The sequence below is a fragment of the Taudactylus pleione genome, unplaced genomic scaffold (assembly GCF_031769625.1).
Source record: "Taudactylus pleione unplaced genomic scaffold, aTauple2 ptg000192l, whole genome shotgun sequence".
Taxonomy (NCBI): Eukaryota; Metazoa; Chordata; class Amphibia; order Anura; family Myobatrachidae; genus Taudactylus; species Taudactylus pleione.
Genome location: NW_028284594.1, coordinates 3,058,272 through 3,083,400, shown reverse-complemented (window position 1 = coordinate 3,083,400; position 25,129 = coordinate 3,058,272). Strand labels below are relative to the sequence as shown.

At 41.4% G+C, this 25,129-nt stretch overlaps 1 protein-coding gene and 1 pseudogene across 1 annotated transcript in view; both read right to left on the bottom strand.

Annotated features, from left to right (window-relative positions):
- KLHL11 (kelch like family member 11) overlaps positions 1–24,753 on the bottom strand; it is a 77,059-nt gene extending 52,306 nt beyond the window's left edge. Inside the window, exon 1 of the mRNA XM_088476760.1 lies at positions 24,141–24,753. Coding sequence (XP_088332886.1) covers positions 24,141–24,583 — 443 coding nt within the window. The 5' untranslated portion in view covers positions 24,584–24,753. The remainder of the gene's footprint in view (positions 1–24,140) is intronic.
- On the bottom strand, positions 7,907–9,145 carry LOC148519004 (uncharacterized; annotated as a pseudogene).
- Positions 24,754–25,129: the final 376 nt, after the last annotated feature.

The following is a 25,129-nucleotide window of genomic DNA, read 5'->3' as shown; positions in this document are numbered from 1 at the left end:
ATTGCAGCGCAGGGAAAACCGCTTGACCTGTGGTCAGCATTGCTGCTGAAAGCATTCCCTGGTGGAAGCTACCCTGTTTCGTCTGCTGGTACAAATTGAAGGTCGAGAAGTCTGGGCCTTAGTGGATACTGGCAGTGCTTTGACCATCATCTCTGCTAACTTGGTTCCTCCTGGGGCTGACCACGTGCTACCCCTTGTAAAGGTGCTGTGCAGAGATGATTTTAGGCCATGACTTTGCGCTATTGCAGGATGTGGTTAGCTGGCATGGTACCGGCAGGCAGAGGCTGCGGGATCCCAGGAACCAAGAGCTACAGGATACGAAAGTACTGTGACTGTAAAACCCTCCTTGGCCAGTGAGCAGCTGGGGGACAATGAGACCGAGGCTCATTAGTCTCCCATTGGTGATAGTGTGTCATTGCAGGACTTGGACGGGACCAACAAACTTATGGAAATTTGAGAAATGCATTTGAAAGTCTTGTAGAAGTGAATAGTAAGGTAATTACTGCTTAACCACTAGAAGGGATGCCATTCTTTGTATTGAAAAATGATTTATTACACAGTGTTGCTTATGAAGGTATACCAATTGTTCGTTCCCTGGAAACACGAGCAGATGGTGATGAGGGCAGCTCACACATCTGTGGGGTGGCCATTTAGGAGAGGATAAAACCCTCCAGCGTATACAGTTAAGGTTCTTTTGGCCAGGAATTCATGCTGCAGTAAAGAAATATTGTCAGGAATGCCACCCCGTTTAGGGGGCCCTTGGTTCCCCTGCCTATCATTTCCGTGCCCTTTGACCGAATTGGCATGGATTTGATAGGGCCGGTGGAGAAATCTGCTCATGGGCATCAATATATATTAGTAGTGGTTGACTATGCTACTAGATACCCAGAGGCCATACCGCTACGTAATATGCATTCACACAGTGGACACATGCTTGCAAGGACACACCAGACTCAGATGCTAGCAGACACTTGGAGAAACACATTCTTGCAAGGAGACACCAGAGACACAGGCAGAGCAGACTCTCCCCCCAGAAGGAGGCCAAAATGCAGCTTCATTCCCCAGGAGGCCTGGAGATATCTACTCATAATGGCTAAGTAAACTGTACATTAGTTAGCCTATTTGGGTATTTGTAGCAAGTTTGTCTCAATCTGTAGTAGACTATATGTGTAACAAGTTTGTATTGTAGTATCGGAAAAGGCTGGCTTAACATTCAATAGTGAAGTGAATTTCTAACAGCAAGCTATATGGGTGACTCTGTAATGTAGAATATGTAGCAATGCATACAGTGGATTTGTAGTGTATTCCTTGTCTTGTTTAATGGAAGCTACAGTTTCGTAACATGGTGTAGATTTCAGGTTACAAAGGAAATTCCATGTGCTCTCCCCCCCATTGAACCATGTGTTTAATGGAAATTGAAGTTGGTCCATGCTTTATAGTATTATGATAGAATTGTGTACTATGAGTTGTATACTGGTATTCTAACTATTACAGAGGAATCAGCTTATATGTATTATACAACGTTATAGTATCTGAAAAGCTTGTATAGTATAGTGGATGTAATCATAGGCTAGTATCAGTGTTATATCATGGAAGTTGAAAATATTAGACACTGGTATACAATATAATGTACTGTTTTGGTCCAAAGATATCACACAGTTGTGGTGGGTGAGAATATTGGTATTACAGAACATGGCATTATGGGAGTCTTCAATGCGAGTTTTCAAAATGGAGTTTGCCTGAGGATCATGAGGCTTGTAAATAAAGGAAGAACATGTGCTTCGGCCCTTCCGACGGTCTAGTTGGTACTAGATGAGGTCTGTTGTAGGATGGTATTGTTGTATATTGGAATCAACTTGTGTTGTACATGTTGGAATATTAAATGGTGAAGTGTTTGCCTGATGTGTTGGCATATGATATTCAGCTTGCATATTTAATTAATTATGGCATTATGGGAGATTTCAATGAGGGTTTTTCTGACATTCAAAATGGAGTTTGTGTTCAGAGACCATGCGGTTTGAACAATAGGACATGGGCCCCAACAACACTCTCTCTCTCTCGTGTCTAGTATTGTTAAGTTTAAACACTGTTTTATGAAGATTGATTTGATGAATATAAAAACATTTTACTTATAACATTTTGTGTGCATCGTTATCCTTATGAAAGAAAATTATCCAAATGATCTAAAGGGTATATAATTCTGGTTAAACACGTTGCGAGTTTATATATTTATGTTACATATAACCCAATATTAGTTATTTAAATAATGAATAGAATATTTGCTTCAGATATATTGGGATTAAACAGGCTGGCAACGGCCTGCGTGCACAAAAAGAAAAAAGGAAAAACACCCCTCATCAACTAGTTTGGGAATACCAAAAGAGGTCCTGATAGACCAGGGTACTCCTTTTGTTTCTAGATTAATTAAAGTTCTTTGTCATCTGTAAGGGGTGGATTGAATTACTTCAGTGTACCACCCCTAGACAGACGGCCTGGTTGAATGCTTTAACCAAACCCTTAAGTAAAAAATAAAAAATGGCGGTGTCTCTTAGAAGCGTGATTAGAACCTACTCCTACGCTATCTGATGTTTGCAGTTCGAGAGGTACCCCAAGCCTCTATGGGGTTTAGTCCCTTCGAACTTCTCTATGCTAGACAACCCAGAGGAATTATAGGTCTGTTAAAAGAAGGATGGGAGCAGCAGTTACCCCAAGAGCCTAACATCGTTCAGTTTGTGGCCCAACTGTATGACCATTTAAAGAAAATTGAGCCACTTCTGAACGAGCATATGAACAGGGCTCAACAGCGTCAAAAACATGGTTATGAAGTAACTGCGGTTAACTGGTCCTTTTATCAGGGAGACAAGGTACTGGTTCTCGTATCCACCACTGAAAGTAAATTATATGCCCTTCGAGGCCCTTATGAGATCATAGAGGCAGTGGGACCTGTTAACTATAAAGGTTCGGCAAGAGGGTAGGAGGATTTGCTAAAACCCTGGAAAGAGAATACCAGTCAGCCCTCTTTAGTGGCCGTGAAAACCCCAGATTGTCAGGTTCCCATGGAAGTCACCTTGAATCCCAGCCAGAAACAAAGTGGTAGGCATGGTACCAGGATGTGTTCTCGCCCATCCCGGGGAAAACAAAATCATAAAACATGATATTACTCCTCCCATGGTGGTGATAAAGCAAATACCATTTCGCATACCTGAGGCTAAACGGGCAGCAGTAAAATGGGAAGTGGAGGAGATGTTGCGTAGGGGTCATAGAAGAGTCAAATAGTGAAGGGAATAATCCCACCGTCTTAGTGCCTAAGCCTTCGGGAGCCTTAAGATTCTGTAATGATTTCCGAAAATTAAATAAAAGTTTCTCAGTTTGACTCTTACCCTATGCCTAGAGTTGACTAGTTCGTACAGAAGTTAACAAAAAGTCAGTATCTCACCACTCTTGACTTAAAATGGTACTGGCAAATTCCTCTGACTGAAGCTGCCAAGGCCAAAACAGCCTTTTCCACCCCAGAGGGTCTCTTTCAGTATAAAGTACTGCCTTACTGCCACCCTCCAAAGAGCTATGAACAAGTTCCTCCAGCCTCATTGGGAATATGCCGTGGCATATTTTGACAATATTGTCATTTTTAGCTTTGAATGGGAGACGCACCTTCCGAAGTTGGAGACGGTCTTACAGTCTCTATGGGCACATGGTTTAACAGCTAACCCGCAGAGGGCAAGTCAAGCCTCAACCGAATAAGGTGGAAGCAGTACTCACGTGGTCTAAATCACAATTAATTTTGGCCTAGCAGACTAATATTGTAAGTCATAATTTCTTGGCCTAGTATACTATTAACGTAGTTTTATGATTTTACTACTAGGGCAGCACCGCTAACCGAGTGAAAGAAACAGTGCCCAGACAAAATAATATGGTCAAGTCCAGCAGAGGCTGCTTGGCAGGATTTAAGGCATGCCTTATGTGCAGAGCCCGTGTTGCAGATGTATGCCTCTGGGGCAGGGTTAGGGGCAGTAGTTTCCCTAGAGAAAGATGGGGAGGAGAAACCTGTCCTCTACCTTAGCCAGAAATTACTGCCCAGAGAACGCAAGTACTCAACAGTGGAATAGGAGTGCTTGGCAATTAAGTGGGCAGTAGAGTCACTGAAATACTATCTGTTGGAGCAAGAATTTCGGCTAGTCACAGACCATGTACCCTTAATGGATGCATACGAACAAGGAAGTGAATACTCATGTGACCCATTGGTTTTTAGCCTTACAGCCATTTAAATTTGACATGCAGCAACGCCCCAGGAAATAGTACCTAAACGCCGATGCTCTATCCATAAGGTTTGTGGGTTCCGATCTTCCTCACAACCCTGTGGTGAAGCTAGAGGAGGAAGAAGGTGGAACTCTGGAGGATGGTGGAGGGATGCGTCTCTGGGCGGATGGCACGGATAGATGTAGGCGAGGTAGGTAGCTCGCCTGAAAATTCTTAAGCTTCACCAAGGTGGTCGAAGCAAAGGGGGAGGGGAGGAATGTGGCAGGGACTGCAGGATTTCACCTATTTTTTAAAATGTGGAACAGCAGTTGAACATGGATCCAGTCCAGATTTTCTTTAAGGTCAGAGATGAACTGCAGCTAAGCTGATAGGTAGCACCTGTTAGCTAGCTTTAAAAAATTACGAATTATAACTTACCGATAATTCAGTTTCTTCGAAAGCTCCATGGCAGCCATAACACTGGGTTAGTCCTCCATTTCCCTAACGACAGACAGGAAGTTTTTTCTACAGGAACCTCCCACTGGGCGTATATATGCTACCTCCCTTTTCTTAGTGTCTTGAGAGTCTCTTAGTCACCTTCTCTGTAGAAGAAAAAAAAAACAACACAATTTCGGGAGAGTAATCTAAAGGCTGCCATGGAGCTTTCAAAGAAACTGAATTATCGGTAAGTTATAATTCGTAAATTTCTTCTTCAGCCTCCATGGCAGCCATAACACTGGGATGTACCCAAGCTTACATATATAGGGTGGGCCAAGTACATTTGTATATATAAAAAAAAAAAAAAAAAAAAAAAACACATTCAAGACTTTAGTCTGATGCAAATCTATTTATTTGAGGTCCCTTAAAGAACTTGACTTCCAAAGTGGGGGTCCGCAATATGCAAAGCATAATGTTTTGAGAATGTATGTATAGAAGACCAAGTAGCTGCTTTGCAGATGTCCACTGTTGACGCCTGAGCCTTTCCTGCACATGAAGCTGACATTGACCTGGTAGATTGTGCATTTATGATTTCTGGAATCCTTCATCCTTCCTTCTTATATATAAAGATGATCACTTCTCTAATCCATCTAGATATGGTTTGTTTGGTTGGTACACAACCTTTACTAATTCCCGCAGGAATCACCTGAAGATGTTTTGTTCTTCTAATCGCCTTCACTCTTTCCAAATGATGCAATAGGAACTCTTACTAAATCCAATTTATGAAGATTCCTACCTTCGGTAGAAACGCCGGATTAGTTCTTAAGACCACTCTATCATGAAAAAATTAAGAAAAGGTTCTTCTGCCCATATAGCCTGTAATTCGCTCACTCTTCTGGCAGATGTAATAGCAATTAGAAAGACTACCTTCCATGTCACATCTCAGAGCCATCTCTTCTAATGGCTCAAACAGTGCCTTCATCATAGCGTTTAGTATAAGGTTCAGATCCCAAGGTGCTACAAACAACCTTATCCGTAGTCTAATCTTTATGGCCTGACAAAACCTCTTGATTAATTCGGCTTCTGACAACCTTCTCTATAGTATTACACTTAGAGCCGAAATTTAATTTGAACCTTGATAGTTGCCACTGCCAGGCCCTTCATAAAACCATCATACAAGAATTGCAACACCTGTGGAATGTCCACGGTCAAAGGTCCAGTAACCACCTTTCTCCAGACAAGAAATGTTTTCCATATTTTATAGTACACATCCAAAGATACCTTCTTTCTTGCAACAGTGTCTTAATGACCAGAGAGTCCCTTTTTTCTCAGTAACTCCCGCTCAATCTCCATGCCGTTAAATTGAGCACTGATATTCCCGGATGAAAAACTGGCCCCTGACTCAGCAGATCCACTCTGCCTGGTATTGTCCATGGCTCCTTTACTGACATCCTCAGGGCTGTTGGGAACCATGGTCTTCTCGGCCAGTATGGTAACACTGCCACTACCTCTACCTGATCTTCTCTTATCTTCTTGAGTACCTGAGATATCAAAGGGAATGGTGGAAAGATGTATCCCAGGTGAAACTTCCACTTTATTAATAGTGTGTCCACTGCTTGTGTCCCTTCCATCTGGTACCTGGAGAAAAACCGAGGGAGTTACGTATTCCAGTTTGTTGCCATTAAGTCCATCTCGGGCACCCCAAATTTTCTTATTATTTCTTGAAAAGCTTCTGCATTCAACTTCCATTCTCATGATATGATCTCTTTGCGACTCAAAAAATAAGCCATCATATTTTCTATCCCTGGAACATGAACCGCTGAGATGGACTGAAGATATATTTGTGCCCAAGACATAATTCTTCTTACTTCCTCAATCATACTCTTGCTCTTGGTGCACCCTTGACGATTCAGGTAGGTTACAACAGTCACATTGTCTGACAAAATCTTTAGACAAGAACCTCTGATCTGTTTTCTGAAATACATCATTGTGTTCCAGACTGCTCTCATTTCTCTTAAATTTGATGATAGCAGCCTCTCCTGGGGAGACCATTGTCCCTGTGTGATTAGATTTAATAGATGTGCTCCCCATTCTGTTAAGCTTGCATCTGTAGTCAGTCTTAGATACTCCATAAATACTCCAACTGTGCTAACGATGTTGATCTTTGTTCTTCTTTCAACATCCTCCACCACATTAATGATTTTTTTGTGTGCTGTTCCATTCTTGCATAATGATTAGAGATAATCCTCTTCCAGTAAACTTTAGGATATTCCACTGAAGATCCCTCATACGCCGTCGTGCCCACAGTATAATCCCTATGGTTGAAGACATCAATCGCAGCAGAGAAACCGCTGTCCTTAACTGTATTCTTCTGCATTTTAAGACCAGACCAATGTTTTTCTGAGTATTTGCAAATCTGTCTAATGACAGAGTAATTTTGTATTGAATGGTATATATTTGTACCCCCAGGAACTGTAATTGCTGTACTGATATCAATCTGCTCTTTTCCCAGCTTACTATCCATCAATTTAGCTGCATGATTTCTAAGATCTTGTCCCGATTGCTTCTTATCTCTGATGCTGTTCTTCCTGAAATCAGGATTTTGTCCAAGTATGGCCATATTGACTGGCCCTGCTTTCTTAGATAAGCTATTATTACTGATAAGACCTTCGTAAAAGTCCTTAGAGATGATGTTAGTCCGAATGGTATACATGTTAACTGGAAATGACAGTTTTGAATACAAAACCTTAAATAGCTTTAATGCTGAGGCCAAACTGGAATGTGGAAGTAAGCGTCTTTCAGATCTAATGACATTAGAAAATCTCCTCTCTTTATTCCCATTAGGATAGTTTTTAAAGTTTCCATCTGAAACTTTCTTGTTTGAAGAAACTTGTTTAGGTCTCTTAAATCTAATATCGTTCTGAATTATCCCGATATTTTGTGTACCAGAAACATTTGAGAATAAAATACTTTTCCTCTTTCCATCTGAGGTACTGGTTTTATTGCTTGCAAGTTGATTAACTCCTTTGTACTTTCCTTTATGATCTTTAATTCTGATATTGGAATTTGTGAGACAAGGAATCTGTCCTCTCTGGGTAACTTCTGAAATTCTATTTGATATCCTTTTGAAACTATTTGCAAAACCCATCTGTCCTGGGTAATTGTTTTCCACATTTCCGCAAATTTCAGCAGTCTGCCCCCTACTGGAAATCTGGGGTGAAACTGAATATAGTCATTGTCTTTTTCGCCCTTGATTTTGACAAAATGACTGTCTTGTCATACCTGATGAGTATCTTCTATTGTACTGTCTCCCTGGTCTGTAACCTTGTGCTTCCTTAAATTGCTGTTTAGAGGTCTGTGCCTGGTATCTTGTATATCTATCTTGAGGTAACCTTGTAGATTTCACACCTGTTATCCTCTGTATTAATGCCTCCAATTTATTTCCAAACAACAATGATCCCTCAAAAGGTAAATTTGTTAGTCTATTCTTTGCATGAGCATCAGCCGACCAGGAGCAAAGCCATAATGCTCTTCTAGCAACTACTGTATTAGCCATTGACCTTGCAGTAAATGCTGTCACATCTAAAGAAGCTTCACATATATTCAACTGCTCTTTACATTATTTCCATATTCTTTAAAAATACTGTTTTGAAATCTTTTCTTCTAGATCAGTATGCATATTAGCACTCCATAACCTCAAAGCTCTTGACACGGAAGCAATAGCTACACCAGCTCTTAAAGATACCGTTGAGGCAACATATCCTCTTTTTAAAGAGGTCTCCATTCTTTTATTCATTGTCTCTTTAAAAGAAGCCCCATCCTCAAAAGGAATAGTTGTCTTAGATACCATTTCTGCTACTGGAGCATCCACTTTAGGGATAGTACACCATTTAAGACAATCTTCATCCCTCATAGGGTACATACGGTCAATTCTTGCTAAATTTCCCAGCCTTTTATCCAGATTCTGCCATTCCTTTAGCACAATATCCTTCATAACCTTATGTATAGGAAAAAAACTCTATTCTTCTTTACTCTATCTTCAAAACAATACATCCTGTTGTTCATCAGGTAAATCCTTATAGTTTAAAGATTTATAAATATTTTTTAACACCATTTCTACAATATCCATGTTAAACGATCTTGTATCCTCATGAATTTCACCACACTCATCACTAGATATCTGTTCTACTCCTTTAATAACACTTTGCTCAAAGGACTCAGACTCGTCATATCCCAGACTTGTCTGAGACCTTGATCTCTTAAACCCCTGGATAGTTAAGAAATCCTCCTTTGATACAAAAGACCTTTTCCTCCACTCCATAAGCTCCTGAATTGGATTCACTTGCTGACTTTGGCTAGGTGGAGATTTAGGTTTGCATAGATCACAAAACACCATATCCTGACTTCCAGAATAAGATTTATCACATGCTGCACACTTTCCATTCATGTGTTTCTTCTTAGAAAGCCTCATCTTGTGTTCCACAGAACTAGGCACACTGCAGAAGACACAATAATAAAGTTTCTACTATACCTATAATAACTAAACCAAACAGTTCCACCCATCTAATCAGGACTTACCCCATCTGGGCACTAATCGGCAGTTATGGGGAAGGCTGCTGCTGTTGTTGCTGCTTCATGTCTGCACATACAGCTCCACTCGGCAGAACTCACACCTGATGTCTTCTCCGGTGTACAGCGGCATTTTTAATAGGCCTTTGACCCTAGTGACGGGCAGGCGCCAGCGCCACACTTCCTCCTGGATGTTGACGTCATCCCGCTCTGCCGGCCGCGTCCTACACGAGGCTACAGCTGATTCAGCTGTAACCCAGCGTCCATCCTCTCTTTGCTCCTGGCGGCTGCATCGTGCAAAGACCAACTGTAACTCTGCAACAGCGCTGCCAGCCATCTCTGCCTGCCTTCTATATGACCCCGGGGCGCCACCCCACCACAGACTGCAGTACAACAGCATCTTGCTGGGCACAAAATTGAGGCAAGTCCTTTCTGGCAAAAAATAACAAACTTCCCTACTGTCTAGAGACTGGAAAAAAGACACTAAAGGAAAGGGAGGAGGTAGCATATATACGCCCAGTGGGAGGTCCCTCTAGAAAAAACTTGCTGTCTGTCGTTAGGGAAATGGAGGACTAACCCAGTGTTATGGCTGCCATGTAGGCTGAAGAAGAAATGTTAGTTTAGGGATAGTGCTCCCGACAGTGGACCAGCTGGCCGGGTGATAGGCTGGGCATGTGGGGTTACGTTAGGAGCAGCTGGAGTCAGCTGTGAACTGCTGTTGTACCACATTAATGACCTGACTTGTGAAAGAGAAAAATAAAAATGCAGTTTTGACCTGTACCTGTACAAAATATATATTTATTTATAGAACCAGTGTATACTCACTGACTTGGAGTTTCCTAAAGTGAGTGGTATTCAATAGCAGGGCACATAAGTAAAAGTACTGTAATCACTCCAAACAAAGAACCACTCAATGCACAGAAATAGTATGTAGATACTGCTCAACAATCCAGCTTTAACAGCAGAAATGAGCTAAAAAATATAACCCGACTGCTAGGAGCGAGGTATATAGGGAGACAGGAGCCCAAACTTCTCTCCTTGCCGAGGCAAGCAATGCTGAAAATGGCCACCTGGCATTTTAGAGAAGGTGGAAAGAGAGAGGAAGACTAAGAAGAAGTGTATACCTGGGACGGGCTGTCTTCATTTAGGGGTAGGGGTTAACAGGAGAAGCCTGCCTATCCCATCTGGTGTGGACCCCAGGGCAATGGCAGCCACCATTACCAGTGGTGTCCTATTCCTGTGGTGCCTTCGTGAGGGGAGTATAGACAACCGGAGCCCTCATTACCAGCACCGCTAGTGGTCTCTTCCACCAGCGGTGAACAGCCACGGCTTCCTGCTGGCTTACCAGTCTCTTTCTGCGGCCGGCTGCGGCTCCTGTCCAGTGTGCTTAAGTCCGCTGCATCACTGACCGAGTCGCTAGTACTGCGGCCACCGATGCAGTGGTCGTCGGAGTGGCGAGGGCGTCCTATGGGACGTCAGTGTTCATTCTAGCACCAGAGCAAAGAGCGACACCCCAGGCAGGAAAGAAACTGAACGGGTTGTGGCAGGATGCTAGAATGAACACTAGGACGCCTTTCACTTTAAAAGTAATGAGGGACCACATAAGGCAGCACCCCCCCCCCCTAAAAAAAAAAAAAAACCAACAACGTTGCCCACTCCTGCCGGCACCAGACTAAAAACTGGATGCCCGGGTCTGGATATAGAGAGGGAGCCTGTGCTGCTGGGAAACAAATTTTAACTGTATGGTGCCCAAACTCTCTCCAGTCTATACCCTGTGTTCCCTAGTGGAGGAAGAAGAAATTGGGCGTGCATGCATAAGTCCATGAACAGTACACATGATCATAAGTGAAAGAATCATATAAAATACATAGTAAACAAGGACATCTAGTAAACAAGGACATCAGTTAAAGATATGGGTGGACACTGGTATCGATGTAGACGATATTAACAAGAACAGTAAAATTCTATATAAAATATTAATACAATGCACAATGGTTAAGTGTCCTATATGTGAATTAATCGCAAAGGTCCATAAAAAGGTTGTTGGTTCTAAATGATAAAAGTCTGGGATTGATAGTCGGTGTTTAAAAGGCAACAAGGTCCATGAACAGTCAAATCCTGTGAGTTAAATGGAGAGGAACTGACTCTTCAAAGCCTGGTGCTGCGCTTAGCTGTGCAGTTGTAGGGTGTAAAGTAGAAATAACAATAAAGGTTGATTTTGATTGTTCAATGTACATAAACTTTAAAGGCACAAAATTATTACAAATATTGTAGGCTGTGTGTATAAAGTGCATATGAAACAAATGCATTATGTGTTTAGATTTGTGTCCCATTCCCAAGATCTCATTATTGTATACAAATATTCCAAAATACGGAATATTCCGATATCCAAAATACCCCTGGTCCCAAGCATTTTGGATATGGGAGACTCAACATGTACTAATTTTTAGTAACTTGCAACTGGCAACCCAAGGCCAAAATGACAAATGCCTAGATGTGCGCTTTGGTTATACCCAAATATACCTCTACTCTATACCATCTGTCTCCCCTCTCCTACAAGCCCTCCACTGGCTCCCTTTCCCCTTAAGAGCCCAATTCAAGATTCGTAAACTCACTTACAAAGCCTTCACCTATTCATCTCCCATTTACATCTCTGACCTAATCTCCCTTCACTCTCCCGTCCGCCTTCTTCGCTCAACAAATGCATGTAGCCTCTCCTGCATACTGATTACTTCCTCTCACTCCAGCCTCCAAGATTTTGCCCATGCTGCTCCCTAACTCTGGAACACTCTCCCTCTTCCTATCAGACTGTCCACTGCTCTACAAATCTTCAAAGCCTTCTAGCTCTCATCTTAACCCACTGCTATTTGCTCCATCCTCCCGTCTACCCCATCTGTGTCACACCTGTTTGTGTGCCCTACCCCTTTAGAATGTACACTCTCCTGAGCGGGGCCCTATACCCTCTTGTGCAACTCCTTATACAGTCATCGACTGCTCACTTGAGTGCCTAACTGGTTGCTTACGCCATGTTGCTTATTGAATTGTTATGAACATTAATGCAGCATTGTATATAAACTTTGTCCTGCTTTGTTTTGTACTACAAGTCACCTGTTGCTTATTTAATTATTTGTATATGTACTTTGTAAGGCGCTGCGGCACATTTGTGGCACCATATAAAGAATAATAATAATAAAAAAGCCTACAACTCACCAGATAGCACCACCCACTTGCATTTTAAGTTTCACTTCAAAGAAATCCCACCTTTATGTGTGTTTTGCTAAATTAAATAAGTAGCTTGTGTTCACTAACGTACCCACACTAGGCTATTTTAAATGCACACTGTTTCGATAATACATCAGCTCTTTATAACTCTGCACAACTCCTGATTTGATGAGTAGGGATTTGAGGACGACTCCGCGAGAGTCCATAGAAAGCAAAGGAATGGATATACACACTGCCCTACACCCATCTCCAGTCTCTGACTCGCTGACAGGATTTGGGGAAAGTAGACTGGAAATCAGGTCAGGTATGTGGTTTTTGAATCTCCTGTCTGGTAACGTGGTTTGGCGAATCTAGGAAGCAGGTCATGCATGCAAACCTATTGCCGGCTCTCAGGATACACAGCATATACAGTGCCTAGAGGAACATACATCATAATGTCCTGTGAACAGCAATGGAGCACTTCTATAAGGAATATTAGGCAATGGTCAAATAATTTAATAATTATTTATGACCATTTTATGTGAGGATTAGAGGACCACTTAGTGTGATGCATCTTTTTATATGTTTTATGTTGTACCTTGTCCATTTGTGTTTTTGTTATGTCATTTTGCTGATAGATTAAAATACCGTTTTAACAGATGTAAGTTTGTGCCCCCAAGAAAAAGTGTGTTTTCTTCTCTTTCTTGGTGCTATATGTATATCTAACTCTAGGGGAGCACCGCCAACTTTATTTGCTGATGGCACATATTTATATGATATTTACTAATATATAATCTTTGATCTGCTGCATAATGCTTTGAGATTTTGGCTAATATGACAGTTTTAAGCCAGTGCGGAGACACTATCTCTTTCTAGACTAACATCTCTGAACATGCAAATCGTGATGAAATCGTCCAAGTTGACCTACATGTACGGACGACCATACATATCGTTATCTTCCACACAAGAACGCACATCGTTGGTCGTTCGTTCACGGCATAAAAGTGAACGAGGAGAACGATTTATCGTTTAACAATATCGTTCATAGATGTATTACCGTGTGTACGTACCATTAGTCATTCAGGAGCCTAGACTTAGGGTTTCAGGGCACCAGCTTCCAGTCTGTCTCCATTCTCTAACACTGACTAATCAATGTTAAACATGTGAAATAGAAAAGACGCAAGTCTGCATTGAAAAACATGTTTGCACCCTCATCCACAACCCCGTCCATAGCCTAAAACTAGGTACACACTGTCCAATTTGTTTTTTAAATCAGGTGACAAATGTGGCTTTTCGAATTGCAGAAAAAATGCCCCAATATCTGTGCTACACATTATGCATTTGTTGGATAGAAGTTACCGATTTTCATCCACACCACACCGATTCTGCATATGTCCACCAACAAGGAGGATGACGTACTCATGGGAAAACACATGAAATATGGGCATATTATCAAGAATGCACACACTGGTCAATTGATATTGACCAGTGTGTGCATTCTTGATAATCTTGGCCTGGGCCAAGAATTTCTTTTCTGTCTTGGCCAACCGATCAGATAATCGAAGGAATGCATTTGTGGACTTTTTTTTTTCTAAACAGTTTAATAGGCGAAATGCCAAAACAATCGTTTATACACAATGTACAATCAGTCACCCGATTATTGGCAAATCGGCCCAATAACTATATAGTGTGTGCCTAGCTAAACTCCCCTGGCAGGTGTTACAAGGCTCAGACAGACTTGCAAAGAGTGCAGCAAAAGGAGGAATTGGATCTGGCGATAGCACTTGAAGATGCATCTGAAATTAGTATAAGTGAAAACATTGCACAATAACATTTGAGCAGAAGTATGAGAGATATGGCAATGTTATAAATGGATGCACTATTTTGGCTCCTTAGATAAATAAAATATAATTGGCTGTCTGCTGTTTTTCAGATTATTGTTCATCATTGGTATGAGGCATTCTATACAAAGAACATTATTCCTCAGTAAAAAAAAAGGGGTGAGAAAAATTAGATATGAGCAAAATTTTCAAAACCATTCCCCTAAATATATGCCTTGTACTGCATGTGGCTGGAAAACTTAGGTCCCCATTTAATAAGGTTTATTACCAGCGGCATATTTTGTTTTGCATCACAGTGATACAAACAAATATGCCGTTGGTATTGAACACTACTGAACTATTGGGCAAGGTCCAGCGACATCACCTTCCTCCTCCGCTCTACTACTGGCAGCCTGTTCCTGCCAGCAACTGGCTTTAGTGTCATGTGCATGTGCGAAAGTCAGTCTGCGCATGTGCTGAACACTTTCACCCGGCGGGGGATCTGCCTTTCCAGCTCGCTGAAGCCAGAAAGGCTGTTGCTGGGTCCCCATTGCTGGCAATGGGACCATATGGCTATTGCCATTTATAGATGGCATAAGCGTTACAGTGACAAACTGTGCACTGTTTGTTAACTACTAAAAGGAGGTCATAACTGCTTCAGCTAGTGGTAAATGGGTTATGTCTTGTTGTTAGAGTCCATGCATTCTAAACACAGATTTTGGCTTTAAATGTGCTCAGGGCCTGATTCAGCAAGGATCGCTATTCTGCTAGAACACACGCACCACAATTGCTATTATTAGTGGTGAAATGCAAATGTTTGCAATCGCATTGCGATCACAGCTTACCATAAGGACGCCCACTTCCCCTTACACACATCCGTATACTTGGGCAACATGGCAAAATAATAGGTAACATCATGTAAAATAGGCCCCATACGCACGGCAGATCAGACCTCACTCAGGAATTGCTAACTTCAGGTCACTCCTCTGCAAATGCATTTCCCATCGCAAATTACTAGTTCGCACGCTGCGATGCATACACATGCACAATGTGAATTAATCGACCGATTGCGTCTTTCAAACTGCAATCCTTGCTGAATCAGGCCCTCAGTCCTACCAAAACGGAAACTAGCTACCATCATCCCAACTCTATTCATTGCACAAAATGCAAATTTACATATGCAGGACTGAACATAATAAATGTAGAGAAAAGGAATCACTTTCAAATTGAATGCACTCAATCCCTCATAAATGATAAAACAATCTTTATTATTAGGTATATTTTAAAAAACAAAAGAACTACAAAATACACCACAGGTTTCCTGTTTCTTCAAAATAAGACTGCTGCTTATTGCTCTAATTTACATATTCCTTGTATATCATCATAGTATGCCCTTAAATAGGGTCATATAATGCGAAATATAACAAATGTTATACAGATATAGGGCCGCATTCAATTAGGAGCGAAAACTCAGTCATTTTCACTTATCCCCATATTCAATTTCAAAGACTTAGCGCAGGTGCGAAAAGTCTTTGTAAAAAAACGGGGATAAGTTTTCACCAATGAATAGGTGGCGTAAAAAAGTGCAGAATTGGGGTTTTGGGGAGCAGATTTAAAAAAAAAAAAAGTACCCTGCAGCCCTTGGAATGTCCCCTAAAAGAGATCTGTGTCAAAAAAATAAAAATAAAATATAGCATAGGACACCCCAAAATAAGTGGTTTCATTTTGGGGGCGAAAAAAAAAAGTTGGGGAACAAACTTAAAAACTAGCAAAATAGCCTCAGGAGGAGTTCCCATGTATGCGGCAGGTGTTTTCTAGAATGCGGTTGGTTGCGGCAGGTGCATTTTTTAAAAATTTAGAAAAATCACTTTAGGGACATAAAAATATGCTTGCACCCATTTTCATGTACCCCATATTTGATGGGACTAGTTTTTTAAAAAAATAAATAAATAAAGCTAAGTGCTATTCTTCACCACTTCTTTATAGCCGCATTAAAGCACCTGGCACGGCTGTTTAAAAACTCCAAATACCTTTAGCAGGCCAAATCGGGGTTACCCATTGTGATCCTCCATGTCAAACCATCTATTGGGAGGGGGAGGGGGGGGGGGTGACAGGCTGATTTCCCCAAAAGTGACAGGATTTTGATACTTACCTTTCTGCCGGGGCCTGTTTTCGCCGATTCCCAATTGAATACGGGGATAAGCGGGCACGCACCCGATACTTTATCCCCTGAAAAAACAGCGATGAATTTGATATGGCCCATAGAGTGATAAAGAAAAGAAATCATGTGAATAAAAATAGAATATAAAAACAAGGCTGTGCGCTGTCTTTATTGGTAACTTTATAATAAAGTCCTCAAATTGTGTGTGTTTCAATCATAAGGAGAATTGTCAGTCTTTATTATTATTATTATTACCAGTTATTTATATAGCGCACACATATTCCGCAGCGCTTTACAGAGAATAGTTGGCCATTCACATCAGTCCCTGCCCCAGTGGAGCTTACAATCTATGTTCACAATCACATGCGTGCACACATACACACTAGGGTTAATTTTTTATGTTTTGGAGCCAATTAACCTACCAGTATATTTTTGGAGTGTGGGAGGAAACCGAAGTACCCGGAGGAAACCCACGCAAGCACAGGGAGAATATACAAACTCCACACAGTTAGAGCCGTGGTGGGAAACGAACACACGACCTCAGTGCTGTGAGGCAGTAACGCTAACCATTACACCGTCTTTAGTGATAATGTCACAGTTTATTCATGATGTGATTACAGGACACACTTTTGTTGCATATGATGTAAATAGTATAAACTGTACCATCTCCTTGTCACATATTGATACAATTGTTACCCAATATTCTAACAGTAGTACCAGCTATTTTCTGCCACAAGTATAAGGATTTAATTTCCCTCTCGTATTACTGTGCTTACTTAAAACAAAGTGGGAGATAGAGGTTTTTGTTGCTGTGGTTTATTCAGTATACACTGTATTCTTAGAATAGTCTTCCAAGTTGGTATTGTCAAGCTTTGTTAGTATGGCTTTATATCATTATATACTTATGCAGTGGATTATTAGTTCTTGTGTTCTTTCTTCACTGTGCAATAGGGGAGACCTGCCACACGCTGTTACAATTGGGTTTATTTAAAGGTCCATCGATACTTTCAATATATTTTGATTTGATTTCATAGAATTCCTATGTAGCATAGTGAATTTACTGGCTGCATAATTCAGCCTACTATTAGTGTGAATGCTTAATCCGCGGTAAATAATTGAACTACATACTCGTTGTTACACATAAAATATAATATATATATATATATATATATATATATATATATATATATATATATATACACACACATATATATATATACACATATATACACATACATACATACATACACACACTTCAACGATTGAACGATAACGACGTCGTTATAGTTAAATCGTTCAAAAAATCGTTACATGTGTATGCACCTTTAGTATTGATGTGTGATAGTGTATAAGCTATCCCGTATCAACGGTTCACATTGCAACTGCACAGTCTATCACTATAAATATCTCACACTGATCGACATATGTCAGACTACAAAATTATCCTGTATTGACAGGTGGTATTTACCTAGAACACACACAATAATAATCTATACGCTGACCACGGCCAGAGTTTTGTCAATGCCGCTTGTCTCATAACTGTTTTCACGGTGAACGTTATAAACGGTGATCATTCTCTCTCTACATTATCACATAAGAGTGGATGGTATTATCACAAACACATACAGTACCAGTCAAAATTTTGGACACCTTCTCATTCAATGGTATGTGTTTATTTGAATTATTTTCAACATAGTAGATTAATACTGAAGACATCAAAACCATGTAATTATGTTGTAAACAAAACAAAAAAGTTAAACAAATCAAAATGCTTTATATTTTAGATTCCTCAAAGTAGCCCCCTTTTGCTTTGATTTGACAGCTTTGCACACTCTTGGCATTCTCTCAATCAGCTTCACGAGGTAGTCTCCTGGAATGGTTTTGAATTAACAGGTGTGCCTTGTCAAGAGTCAATCTGTGGAATTACTTGCTTTCTTAATGTGTTTGAGACCATCAGTTCTGTTGTGCAGAGGTAGGGTTAGTACACAGTGGACACCACTATTTGACTACTGTTGTAATCCAGCACTTGTTTGCCGCTTTTCCTTCACGCTGCGGTCCAACTCATCCCAAACCAGCTCAATTGGGTTTAGGTCAGGTGATTGTGGAGGCCAGGGCATCTGACATAGCACTCCATCACTTTCCTTCTTGGTCAAGTAGCCCTTACACAGCCTGGAGGTGTGTTTGGGGTCATTGTCTTGTTGAAAAACAAATGATGGTCCCAGTAAGCGCAAACCAGATGGGATGGCATGGCGCTGCAGAATGCTGTGGTAGCCATACTGGTTAATTCTGCCTTGAATTTTGAATAAATCACCAACAGTGTCACCAGCAAAGCACCCCCACACCATCACACCACCTCCTCCATGCTTCACAGTGGGAACCACACATGCAGAAACTAGCGTTCCCGCTAGGCTGTTTTAGCAGGGCGCTGCGCCCTGCCCTCCTTCTGGAGGGCAAAAAGCGCCCTGCCCTCACAGCCTGCAGGTGCCATCTTCACCCGCGGGTAACAGTGTCCCGTGGGTGGGGAAATGTGCGGATGCTGGGCACATACGCCCGGCATCTATTCTCCCTGTCAAAAGCGCTTGGGGGCTGACTGGCGTGTCCTTAAGTGCCGGGCACGCCTCCAAGAGTGACGAAAAGGTGATGCATCTTATAGACACACCCCCTTTTCAATGGCCGCGCACCTTCAGCAGACACACCCCCTTTTCAATGGCAGAAGTGCCTTATCTAGCTCCGGCGCCCTGCCTGCCGCCGGAGCTAGAGTGAACACTAAAAACCATCAGCTCACCTTCTCTGCCTCTCACAAAGACACGGCGGTTGAAACCAAAGATCTCAAATTTGGATTCATCAGACCAAAGTACAGATTTCCACTGGTCTAATGTCCATTCCTTGTGTTTCTTGGCCCAAATGATTCTCTTCTTCTTGTTGTTCATCCTCAGTAGTGGCTTCTTTGCAGCAATACGACCATGCCTGATTCACGCAGTCTCCTCTGAACAGTTGTTGAGATTTGTCTGCTACTTGAACTCTGAAGACTTTATGTGGTCTCTAATCGGAGGTGCTGTTAAGTAGCGGTTTCTGAGGCTGGTAACTCTAATGAACTTATCCTCTGCAGCAGAGGTAACTCTTGGTCTTCCTTTCCTGGGGCTGTCCTCATGAGAGCCAGTTTCATCATAGCGTTTGATGGTTTTTGCAACTGCACTTGAGGATACATTCAAAGTTTTTGAAATTGTCCGTATCAACTGACCTTCAGGTCTTAAAGTAATGATGGACTGTCGTTTCTCTTTACTGTAGTATGGATTACAACAGTAGTCAAATAGTGGTGTCCACTGTGTACTAACCCTACCTCTGCACAACACAACTGATGGTCTCAAACACATTAAGAAAGCAAGTGATTCCACAGATTGACTCTTGACAAGGCACACCTGTTAATTCAAAAAGATTCCAGGAGACTACCTCATGAAGCTGATTGAGAGAATGCCAAGAGTATGCAAAGCTGTCATCAAAGCAAAAGGGGGCTACTTTGAGGAATCTAAAATATAAAACATATTTTGATTTAACACTTTTTTATTTAGAACATAATTCCATATGTGTTCTTTCATAGTTTTGATGTCTTCAGTATTAATTTACTATGTTGAAAATAATTTAAATAAACAAAATCCATTGAATGAGAAGGTGTGTCCAAACTTTTGACTGGTACTGTAATTTGGATCCACGTACTGTATGTATAACGTGTTTCCAATCTCTGACGTATGAGCAGCGCATCGCAGATACCGGGACTAGCGTTCTCTCCGTGCCGCCTGTCCTTAACACAGAGTAATACTGTGAGCTTGTTACATTATAATCAGAGATTCTGTTCTCCTATACTAGCGGATGGTATTTCTGCAGCCACAAACAATTTAAAACACACATATATTACATTTTCAATTTTAAAATGTATAGACAGCGCACAGTAAAAGCAGATGCGCATTTCGCTTAAGTTAGCTTTTTGAAGGCTATTAAAGCCGAGGCCCACCAAGTTGGAGATTTAAATAGCTGTGTTCCGCCTATCGTAAGAGAAGACATTTTCATCCAATCATCAGTTAGGTTAGCTTTATGCAAAGGCGATGTATGAATGTTATAGGCTCAGGTTTTTTCAGCCACAATGATTCATAGATTTCAGGTATATAATCTTTTAGTAGCATGGATGAAAAATACACCAAGCATATCATTGGGTGGCACAGGTTTATAGATGACATTACCATCATGTGGAAGGGAGAAGATGAATTGGAAGAATTTATCAAGATCTTCAAATAATAACCACCTCAATCTGAAGTTGACCTGTGATATAAAATTATACATCTAACTATTCTGGATCTTCAGATAACTAGGAGTGAAGATGGTAGCTTGATAAAAGATATGTTCCGAAAAGCCACGGCAACTAATAGCATCCTCCACTATACGAGCGACCATTTTCCTTCCTTCCTCAAAGGGTTTCCTAAAGGAGAGTACATCAGAACTAAAAAGGAATTGTACTGAAGATAGAATATTTGAACAAAGACTCGTTGTCTGCGATGAGCTGCCCATACATCAGAGATTGGAAACACGTTATACATACATGGACCCAAATTATATGTGTTTGTGGAAATACCATCCACTATGTGAGAATGTCCATGTAGAGATAGAATGATCACAGTTTATAACGTTCACAGTGATAACAGTAATAGGAGACAAGCAGCACTGACAAAACTTTGCCCGTGGTCAGCGTATGGATTATAATTGTGTGCGTTCTATGAAAATACCATCCGTCAATACAGGATAATTTGTACTCAGACACATGTCGATCACAGGGTGAGATATTTAATAGTGATAGACGGTGCAGTTGGAATGTGAACCGTTGATACGGGATGGCTTATACACAATCACACATCAATACTAAGTATCAATTAAACCATCTAGAATACTAGGGTTGGAGTACTGCTATTTATATATGTTTCAGTGAAGATACAAATTTCATAAATGATTCCAATGCTATAAGGAATCAAATGATATGCAGCCATAGAAAGGGCATTATATATATGATCTCCATTAATTAAACCCTTATAACAAATTAACACGGACACTGTTCGGACTGGAATACCAAAGCTTCTACCAGAATAAAGCCTAAATACTCAGGCCCATGTAATCATATGCCTGCTTGTATTTTATATAAGTAACAATGAGTATGTAGTTCAATTATTTACCGCTGATTAAGCATTAACACTATTACTAGGCTGAATTACACAGCCAGTAAATTCACTATATTACATAGGAACTCTATCAAATCAACATATAGTGAAAGTATCGACAGACATAAATAAACCCAATTGTAACAGCGTGTGGCAGTCTCGCTATTGCGCAGGGATGAAAGAACATGAACTAATAATCCACTGTATAAGAATATAATGATATAAAGTCATACTAACAAAGTTTGAGATAATACCAACTTGAAAGACTATTCTAAGAACACACAAAGTAAACCACTAATTTAACCACAAATTAAATCCTATACTTGTATAGCTGGTACTACTGTAATATTGGGTAACAATTGTATCAATATGTGACAAGGGGATGGTACATTTGATACTATTTACATCAAATGCAAGAAAAGTATCCTATAATCAAATCATGAATAAACTGTTACATTATCACTAAAGTCTGACAATTCTCCTTATGATTGAAACACACACAATTTGAGGACTTTATTATATAGTTACAAATAAAGACAGCGCACAGCCTTGTTTTTATATTCTATTTTTATTCACTTCTTTTCTTTATCACTTGTATTCAATTGCCGGCGAAAAGCTATTTTCGGCAAAAAGTTTCCGCCGATTACATCATTTCGCCAGGCGGAAATTTATCCCCGTATTCAATTGTAAAGACTTTTCGCAGGTGCGAAAAGTCTGCGCCTTGTAACCAGCAGAAAAGATTCGCCTCTGAATGGAGGTGAAAAAAGTGCAGAATTGGGGGTTTGGGGTGCAAAGTTGAGGGAACACCCCTGCAGCCTTGGGACAGTCCCCCAAAAGGTAAACCATCAAAAAAAGTTAAAAAAAAAAAAAACACTTTAGATCACCCTAAAAAAAGTATTTTCGTTTTGGGGGTGAAAAAAACAAAGTTGGGGGGACAAACTTAAAAACTAGCAAAATAGACTCCAGGGGGTCCCCCAAGTATGCCCAAGTTGTTATTTTAATTGCAGGTGCTTGCTGATTGTGTGGCTTTTAAAACCTCACTTTAGTGATAATTGCTATTCTTCACCACTTGTGCAAAGACGCTAACAGAAATTGAGAGAATTTAAGCACCCCATATACCTTCAGCAGGGCTATTCGGGGATATCCATAGTGATCCCCCATGTCAGTGTATCTTTTGGGGGTGTCAGGCTGATTTCCCCAAATCTGACAGCACTTTGAGTTTCGCCGGGACACGTTTTCACGTCCTTTGGAATTGAATAGGGCGAAGAGCGGTGACGAGCACGATACTTTTCCGGAGGCCAAACTAGCGATTACGGCAGAAAGTGCACCATGCGAAAAGTCTGGGACTTTTTGCCAGCAACTGAATATGGGCCTATATCTTTATAAAAAAAATTCTATTCGCTTTATATGACCCTATTTAAGGGCATACCATGATGATATACAAGAATTATGTAATATAGAGCAATAAGCAGCAGTCTTATTTTGAAAAAATAGAAGACCTGTGGTTGTATTTTTTATAGTTCTTTTGTTTTTTTAAAATATACCTAATAAAGATTTTGTTTAATCATTCATGAGTGATTGAGTCCACCTAAATTGAAACCGATTCCTTTTCTCTACATCCATTGGGCGGAATTCAATTGATTCCTGCCCCCACCGCACCCGATGGAGCTATTCAATTCTTGCTCCTGTCGGGCACGATCAGCTGCCAGCGCTACATTTCAGCTCGCAGCCCCTGGGGGTTGAGAGCTGAAATGTGCGAAAAGTTACATGTTTAGGCGCCCAAACATCACTTTTCGCGATTGCGCCCAGCACTTTGGTCGGGTTTAGCTGCTTTACGCGGCTAAAGCCGACCACTTTGAGCGCAATCAGCACGAAAATCTGGAACAATTGCATAGTGGCCCGCGAACTCCTGTCACTTTAGACAGGAGATGTGGGCCGTGAAAACAATTGAATTCCGACCATTATGTTCATATTTCTGAATCAGTGGGTGGCACCAAATTCATAGCTATAGAAACAAAAATAAGACTGATCTATAGGAAAAACTTCAGATATTATATTCCTCTTTTGACAATATTATTTACTCTTAGCAACTTGGTGCGGGATGTTCTGCAAATAGAGGACTGATTCGGAGTTGGGAAGAAAAATAAAAGCAAACTACCAAGTGGGTGGATTCAACTGTACGCAATGGACTGTCACTTTACAGGCTGTTTGACAAATGACAGGAGCTGATTGTTTGGTACTTTATCACTCTCCAAAACTTTTTTTCTGGTCCAAAGGCTACATTTCTTCCGTCTTATCCTGTATAATTGTTTTATTCCACTTTAGACTCAGACGTAGCTTTGCTTCAGATTACTCACAAACCATTTCAGCTCTTTAAGTGTATCAGACTAATGTGTGCTATTTAAACAGATTTGGACAAATGTCGGCTCTATAACATGCTGGGACTTGCAGTGCCCCAACAGCTGGGGAAGCACATGACGTGTAACCAGTGACTGATACCGGTAAGAGACTCACCTGTCTGAGAGCTCCAGCACCTCATGCACGTTACCCGTGCACACCCGGATCTGGCCGGTGTACATGTACTGAATGACGGCCTCCACCGTCTCCAGGTCCGGCCCGGGCTCCGAGCTCCATTTCATTTCCACACGGCCGGACCTGGACTCCTCAAACTGGCCAGACAGCAGCGGAGCGAAATAATCAGTGGTGGCCGCCAGCACGGAGCGATGAGCCGGGAACTCCCGTCCTGCCCCGCCGAATACCAGCGTCATGTCACAAAACAAGCCCTGCTTCCGCTGCTCGTTCTGCCGCCAGGCCAGCTCAGAGCAGTGGCTCTCGGAGAGGAAGACCTCGGCCTCCCCGTCTTCCAGTGCCCCGTCACTCTGCTCCGAATCATCCTGTGAGGGGAGCTGGGATGACGACAAGGCCGACAAGGCCGCCATGGCCACAGGCGTCGCCATGCCTATCCGAACAGGCTGGGGGAGCCAGCGGGCATTACCCGATCATTGCAGGGAGACGGGTCGCTGCACCGTACACACCGCCACCTCGATCAGCATTCCCACGGGAAACGACGTCACCTCGTTTACGTACGAGCTGTCACCGGCAGAGTTCAGTTCTAGAGGTCAAAATATAAACTATTCTATGTGCTTCCGGATATGTCTTTAATTCCTCTGTCTAGTGATCTGAATGGCGGCGCCATTTACATGGAGATTAAAGTAAATCGGCATGCTATACGTGACTGCAACAAGATTAAAAAACAAAACAAAAAAAACACTTGTTCAACAGCTGACACTCGGAGGGGGCAATTAGGGATGGTCATTGATTCGAAGCCCACCATCAATTAATGGCTGGGCTTCCATCATCGAATCTTTCTTTGCAATGGTAACTAACCATCGCATCAAAACAATTTGATGGAAGAAAATATTAATATGATTAGTGTATGCGCAAAAAAATCCCTGTTTGCACATGAGCAGGGGTGCCAAGAGCCGAGCAGCCTAATCACAGGA